Source organism: Salvelinus alpinus, chromosome 10 (assembly GCF_045679555.1).
Source record: "Salvelinus alpinus chromosome 10, SLU_Salpinus.1, whole genome shotgun sequence".
NCBI lineage: Eukaryota > Metazoa > Chordata > Actinopteri > Salmoniformes > Salmonidae > Salvelinus > Salvelinus alpinus.
The window spans coordinates 66,677,705-66,685,561 of record NC_092095.1 but is presented as its reverse complement, the minus strand read 5'-3'; the positions used below and the strand labels follow the sequence as shown (position 1 = coordinate 66,685,561).

Below are 7,857 nucleotides of genomic sequence, written 5' to 3'. Positions count from 1 at the left end.
TGTAGTGTAGTGGGGTGTAGTGGGGTGTAGTGTGGTGTAATGGGGTGTAATGTAGTGGGGTGTAGTGTGGTGTAATGGGGTGTAATGTAGTGGGGTGTAGTGTAGTGTAGTGTAGCGTAGTGGGGTGTAGTGTAGTGTAGTGGGGTGTAGTGTAGTGGGGTGTAGTGGGGTGTAGTGTAGTGTGGTGTAGTGTAGTGGGGTGTAGTGGGGTGTAGTGTAGTGGGGTGTCGTGTGGTGTAATGGGGTGTAATGTAGTGGAGTGTAGTGTAGTGGGGTGTAGTGTAGTGGGGTGTAGTGTAGTGGGGTGTAGTGGGGTGTAGTGTAGTGGGGTGTAGTGTGGTGTAATGGGGTGTAGTGTAGTGGGGTGTAGTGTAGTGTAGTGTAGTGTGGTGTAGTGGGGTGTAGTGTAGTGGGGTGTAGTGTAGTGTGGTGTAGTGGGGTGTAGTGTAGTGTAGTGGGGTGTAGTGTAGTGCAGTGCAGTGTAGTGTAGTGTGGTGTAGTGTAGTGTAGTGTGGTGTAGTGTAGTGGGGTGTAGTGTGGTGTAATGGGGTGTAGTGTGGTGTAGTGTGGTGTAGTGTAGTGTAGTGGGGTGTAGTGGGGTGTAGTGTAGTGGGGTCTAGTGTAGTGTGGTGTAGTGTGGTGTAATGGGGTGTAATGTAGTGGGGTGTAGTGTAGTGTAGTGTAGTGGGGTGTAGTATAGTGTAGTGGGGTGTAGTGTAGTGTAGTGTGGTGTAGTGTGGTGTAGTGGGGTGTGGTGTGGTGTAGTGTAGTGGGGTGTAGTGTAGTGTGGTGTAGTGGGGGTAGTGTAGTGTAGTGGGGTGTAGTGTAGTGTAGTGGGGTGTAGTGGGGGTAGTGTAGTGTAGTGGGGTGGGGTGTAGTGTAGTGGGGTGTAGTGGGGTGTAGTTTAGTGTAGTGTAGTGTGGTGTAGTGTGGTGTAGTGGGGTGGGTGTAGTGTAGTGGGGTGTAGTGGGGGTAGTGTAGTGTAGTGGGGGTAGTGGGGTGTAGTGTAGTGTAGTGGGGTATAGTGTAGTGTAGTGGGGTGTAGTGTAGTGGGGTGTGGTGTGGTGTGGTGTAGTGTAGTGGGGTGTAGTGTAGTGGGGGTAGTGGGGTGTAGTGTAGTGTAGTGGGGTGTAGTGTAGTGTAGTGGGGTGTAGTGTAGTGTAGTGGGGTGTGGTGTGGTGTAGTGTAGTGGGGTGTAGTGTAGTGTGGTGTAGTGTAGTGGGGGTAGTGTAGTGTAGTGGGGGTAGTGGGGTGTAGTGTAGTGTAGTGGGGTGTAGTGTAGTGGGGTGTGGTGTGGTGTGGTGTAGTGTAGTGGGGGTAGTGTAGTGTAGTGGGGGTAGTGGGGTGTAGTGTAGTGTAGTGGGGTGTAGTGTAGTGTAGTGGGGTGTAGTGTAGTGGGGTGTGGTGTGGTGTAGTGTAGTGGGGTGTAGAGTAGTGTAGTGTGGTGTGTTACCTTTGTTGCCTCCAGCATCTTCTTCATGTCTTTCAGCTCTCCTTCTCTTTCTTTCAGTCTCTGATGATTCTCTGTCTGCACCTCAGCCAGCTCTTTCTGCAAAACACAATCACATCAACTCACTCCTGAATGGACTGGAATGCAGTCTGGAATGCTCACTGGCCCACAAAGACAACTACATAATCACCTAAGATATGGCACCACCTTACTCTATACAGACACACGCACGCACGCACGCACACACACACACATACACACACACACACTTCTAATGAATCACCACAGCAAAGGCTGAATGAGAGGCAGTTTCTAGGTGTGGTCAGATCAGCTGTGATGGGACATAGACAGCCCAGCAACCTGTATGGATGTTTTGATCAGACTGTATATACATGTTTTTGTGGAGTGAGTCTGCACATGGTGGTGTGTTTGATTAATATTATAACAATAATATATACCATTTAGTAAACGCTTTCATCCAAAATGACTTACGGTCATGTGTGCGTACCGTATGTGTGGCCCCAGCGGGAATCGAACATTGGCTTTGCATACAGAGCCACACATGACCTGATTGGGTGTTGTTTTGTTGCCTGAGACCTGAAGACTTGTGTTAGCTCCCAGAGTGAATGACTAGCCTTTGGTTCAGCGGGATAACACAGTCTTGTGCCAGGCAGTTGATCACATTAGTGGGTGGGTATGGTGGTGTCCATGTCCAGCGCATTCGTAAAGTATTCAGACTGCTTGACTTTTTCCACATTTTGTTACGTTACAGCCTTGTTCTAAAATGGATGAAATAAATACTAATTATTCACCAATCTACACACAATACCGCACAATGACAAAGCGAAAACAGGTTTTTAGACATTTTTGCAAATGTATTACAAAAAGAAACTGAAATATATTTTTTACATAAGTATTCCGACCCTTTGCTATGACACTCAAAATTGAGCTCAGGTGCATCCTGTTTCCATTGATCATCCTTGAGATGTTTCTACAACTTGATTGGTGTCAAGCTGTGGTAAATTCAATTGATTGGACATGATTTGGAAAGGCACATACCTGTCTATATAAGGTCCCACAGTTGACAGTGCATGTCAGAGTAAAAACCAAGTCATTAGGTCGAAGGACTTGTCCGTAGAGCTCAGAGACAGGATCGTGTAAAGGCACAGATCTGGGGAAGGGTACCAAAAAATGTCTGCAGCATTGAAGATCCCCAAGAACACAGTGGGCTCCATCATTCTGAAATGAAAGAAGTTTAGAACCACCAAGACTCTTCCTAGAGCTGGTCGTCGGCCAAACTGAGCAATCGGGGGAGAAGGTCACCTCCCTGACCAAGGCCCAAGAACCCGATGGTCACTCTGACAGAGCTCCAGAGTTCCTCTGTGGAGATGGTAGAACCTTCCATAAGGACAACCATCTCTGCAGCACTCCACCAATCAGGCCTTTATGGTAGAGTGGCCAGACGGAACCCACTCCTCAGTAAAAGGCACAAGACAGCCAGCTTGGAGTTTGCCAAAAGGCACCTAAAGGACTCTTAGATCATGAGAAACAAGATTCTCTGGTCTGATGAAACCAAGATTGAACTCTTTGGCCTGAATGCCAAGCGTCACGTCAGGAGGAAACCTGGCACCATCCCTAAGGTGAAGCATTGTGGTGGCAGCATCATGCTGTGGGGATGTTTTTCAGCGGCAGGGACTGGGAGACTAGTCAGGATTGAGGGAAAGATGAACGGAGCAAAGTACAGAGAGATCCTTGATGACACCTACTCCAGAGCGCTCAGGACCTCAGACTGGGGTGAAGGTTCATCTTCCAACAGGACAACGACCCTAAACACACAGCCAAGTAAACGCAGGAGTGGATTCGGGACAAGTCTCTGAATGTCCTTGAGTGGCCCAGCCAGAGCCCAGACTTGAACCCGATCTAACATCTCTGGAGAGACCTGAAAATAGCTGTGCAGCGACGCTCCCCATCCAACCTGACAGAGCTTGAGACGATATGCAGAGAAGAATAATAGAAACTCCTGAAATGCAGGTGTGACAAGCTTGTAGCGTCATAACCAAGAAGACTCAGGGCTGTAATCGCTGCCAAATGTGTTTCAGCAAAGTACTGAGTAAAGGGTCTGAATACTTATGCAAATGTGATATTTCAGTTTTATATTTGAATACATTTGAACAAAATCCTAAAAACCTGTTTTCGCTTTGTCATTATGGGGTATTGTTTGTATATTGTTTGAGAATATACATTTTTTTAAATTTTATTTAGAATAAGGCTGTAACGTAACAAAATGTGGAAAAAATCAAGGGGTCTGAATAGTTTCCGAATGCACTGTATGTCTGAGGGCTTACCTGTCTCTCCGTGCGCTCTGCCTTGGTGGAGGTGGTCTCATGGTCCTTGTGCTGGTTACTGGTGCACAGCCAGCACACAAACATCTGGCACTGACGACAGTAGAACTCCTGCAGGTACTTGTGCTCGGTACAAATCTTCTGCGCCAGCTTGCCCGTGGGCGCAATCAGCTCATGCTTTTTCAACTCCGCTTTCGTCTGATGCAGTTTCAGGTGGGCCTCGCAGTAGGACGCCATACACACCAGGCAAGACTTCACCGCAGCCCGCTGGTCTCCAGCGCCGTGGCACGTGTCACAGGGCACGGCCATGGCTGGCAGCTGGCTGACACCACCACCACGGGAACCTCCCTTGGCTCTACCCATGGTGTTGGCACGGTGGGCGCTCCGGATGGACTCCCTGGCGGAGGTGGTGAGAGCCCCCTTGCGGAGCTGCTCCACGGCCTCTGCCAGCATGGTGTTCCTGGACAAGGAGGGCTTGGGACAGAATGTCTGGCGGCACTGGGGGCAGCTGTAGACTCCAGGGGAGCGAGGGTCGTCCTTGCTCCAGTAGTCCTTGATGCAGCCCTTGCAGTAGCTGTGGCCACACGGGATGGTGACTGGCTCATTGGGGAGGTCCAGGCACACAGGACAGTTGAACTGCTCCTCTGTCCACAGATTACCACTCATAGTGAGACCACAGGTAGCAGAGGTGAATGTAGAATATTACAAAGAGAGAGATCGGAAGAGAGAGACAGAGAGAATAGAGAGAGGCAACTGAGAGGAAAAAGTTGAGGTAGAGATGGATGAAAACAGAAATGGGTAGAATCAGAAAGATTGCTGTACACACAGAGAGATATGTAGCTACAGAGCAGACACACAGAGAGATATGTAGCTACAGAGCAGACACACAGAGAGATATGTAGCTACAGAGCAGACACACAGAGAGATATGTAGCTACAGAGCAGACACACAGAGAGATATGTAGCTACAGAGCAGAGACACACAGAGATATGAGGTATAAGACAGAGGTATGAGACTGTCCAGGGTGTTAGTCAGAGAGTGGTGATCTCATATGAGATGGACCAATGGTGTTGTCGGGATTAAAGGAAGACAGGTAGCAGGGCGGGGCTAGAGTCACAGATCTGGTTTAGGGAGAAAAACAGGAGGGGATGAGTTTCTTTGTGATGTCACATACCATTAGAGTAACTAGATTAGAATGTCACCAGCATGTTACAGTAACTAGAATAGAATGTCACCGGCATGTTACAGTAACTAGAATAGAAAGTCACTGTTATGCTACAGTAACTAGAATAGAATGTCACCGGCATGTTACAGTAACTAGAATAGAAAGCCACTGTTATGCTACAGTAACTAGAATAGAAGGTCACTGGCATGTTACAGTAACTAGAATAGAAGGTCACCGGCATGCTACAGTAACTACAAAGAACTTACCGGCATGTTACAGTAACTAGAAAAGAAGGTCACCGGCATGCTACAATAACTAGAAAGCAGGTCACCGGCAAGTTACAGTAACTAGAATAGAGGGTCACCAGCATGTTACAGTAACTAGAAAGGTCACCGGCATGTTACAGTAACTAGAATAGAAGGTCACTGGCATGTTACAGTAACTATAATAGAGGGTCACTGGCATGTTACAGTAACTAGAATAGAATGTCACCGGCATGTTACAGTAACTAGAATAGAAGGTCACTGGCATGTTGCAGTAACTAGAATAGAAGGTCACCGGCATGTTACAGTAACTAGAATAGAGGGTCACCGGCATGTTACAGTAACTAGAATAGAAGGTCACTGGCATGCTACAGTAACTAGAAAGAAGGTCACCGGCATGCTAGAGTAACTAGAAAGGTCACCAGCATGTTACAGTAACTTGAATAGAAAGTCACCGGCATGTTATAGTAACTAGAATAGAAGGTCACTGGCATGTTACAGTAACTAGAATAGAAGGTCACCGGCATGTTACCGTAACTAGAATAGAAGGTCACCAGCATGTTACAGTAACTAGAATAGAAGATCACCGGCATGTTACCGTAACTAGAATAAAAGGTCACCAGCATGTTACAGTAACTAGAATAGAAAGTCACCGGCATGTTATAGTAACTAGAATAGAAGGTCACTGGCATGTTACAGTAACCAGAATAGAAGGTCACTGTTATGCTACAGTAACTAGAAAGAAGGTCACCTGCATGTTACCGGAACTAGAATAGAAGGTCGCCTGCATGTTACCGTAACTAGAATAGAAGGTCACCGGCATGTTACAGTAACTAGAATAGAAGGTCACCGGCATGTTACAGTAACTAGAATAGAAGGTCACCGGCATGTTACCGTAACTAGAATAAAAGGTCACCAGCATGTTACAGTAACTAGAATAAAAGGTCACAGGCATGTTACCGTAACTAGAATAGAAGGTCACTGGCATGCTACAATAACTAGAATGGAAGGTCACTGGCATGTTACAGTAACTAGAATAGAAGGTCACCGGCATGTTACATCAACTAGAATAGAAGGTCACTGGCATGTTACAGTAACTGGAATAGAAGGTCACATGCATGCTACAATAACTAGAATAGAAGGTCACTTGCATGTTACAGTAACTAGAATAGAAGGTCGCCGGAATGTTACAGTAACTAGAATAGAAGATCACCTGCATGTTATCGTAACTAGAATAGAAGGTCACCGGCATGTTACAGTAACTAGAATAGAAGGTCACCTGCATGCTACAATAACTAGAATAGAAGGTCACTTGCATGTTACAGTAACTAGAATAGAAGGTCGCCGGAATGTTACAGTAACTAGAATAGAAGATCACCTGCATGTTATCGTAACTAGAATAGAAGGTCACCGGCATGTTACAGTAACTAGAATAGAAGGCCACATGCATGTTACCATAACTAGAATAGAAGGTCACCGGCATGTTACAGTAACAAAACAATAAAGAAAGTCACATGCTTCCTTCCTTGCATATCAGCTGATTATACCTAGACCATTCCACTATAGGTGAACTCTCTCTGTCTTTTTCTCTCCCTCCATCTCTTTCTCTAAAAACAACATAGTGTGTGAAAACAGATGCTAGGTGGAAGTGGTGATCTGATCAAGCCTGTCTTCAACCAGTAGAGGCCACAGGAGGCTGGTGACAACTTCATTGGGGAGGATAGGCTTGTGTTATTGGCTGGAGCTGAATCAGTGGAATGGTATCAAATACACCAAACACATGGTTTCCATGTGTTTGATGTCATTCCATTCGCTCCATTCCAGCCATTAGTATGAGCCATCCTCCCCTCAGCAGCCTCCACTGGTAGTGGCCTACCATCCTCACTGTGAAGTGGTGATCTGACCAAGCCTGTCTTCAACCAGTAGAGGTCTACCATCCTCACTGTCTGTATGTGTCATGTGCATTTGACCAATCAACCTTCCCTTCCCTATTGCTGTCTTGCTCCATAATATCCATCCATTGTTATGGCGTCTACTTCCACTGCAAGGTGTGCAGTTTCATTCTCTAATGCCAGGCCTAATTCAGTTCATTAGCATCTTAGCTGGGCGTTGAGGGTTGGGCTCATTAGCATACCTGTGAAAAGACAGATGCGACCCCTCCTGTCTCCGCCTCCAGTATCTCCGCTGCAGTAGTTTATCAGGGGGCTAGTCTGTTATATCTGGTGTAATTCTCCTGTCTTATCCGGTGTCCTGTGTGAATTTAAGTATGCTCCCTCTAATTCTCTCTCTCTCTTCCTCCCCTCCCGGAGGACCTGAGCCCTAGGACCATGCCTCCGGACTACCTGGCTTGATGTCCCCAGTCCACCTGGTCGTGCTGCTGCTCCAGTTTCAACTGTTCTGCCTGCGGCTATGGAACCCTGACTTGTTCACCTGACGTGCTACCTTGTCCCGGACCTGCTACCTTGTCCCGGACCTGCTACCTTGTCCCGGACCTGCTACCTTGTCCCGGACCTTCTACCTTATCCCGTACCTTCTACCTTATCCCGGACCTTCTACCTTGTCCCGGGCCTGCTACCTTGTCCCGGACCTCCTACCTTGTCCCGGACCTGCTACCTTGTCCCGGACCTACTACCTTGT

At 47.2% G+C, this 7,857-nt stretch overlaps 1 protein-coding gene across 1 annotated transcript in view; it reads right to left on the bottom strand.

The window, feature by feature from the left end:
* Positions 1 to 5,107, bottom strand: part of LOC139532977 (E3 ubiquitin/ISG15 ligase TRIM25-like) — a 37,088-nt gene extending 31,981 nt beyond the window's left edge. Inside the window, exons 1-2 of the mRNA XM_071331120.1 lie at positions 3,796 to 5,107; positions 1,454 to 1,549 (exon numbers count right to left, since the gene is read on the bottom strand). Coding sequence (XP_071187221.1) covers positions 1,454 to 1,549; positions 3,796 to 4,458 — 759 coding nt within the window. The 5' untranslated portion in view covers positions 4,459 to 5,107. The remainder of the gene's footprint in view (positions 1 to 1,453; positions 1,550 to 3,795) is intronic.
* Between the last annotated feature and the right edge of the window lie 2,750 nt (positions 5,108 to 7,857).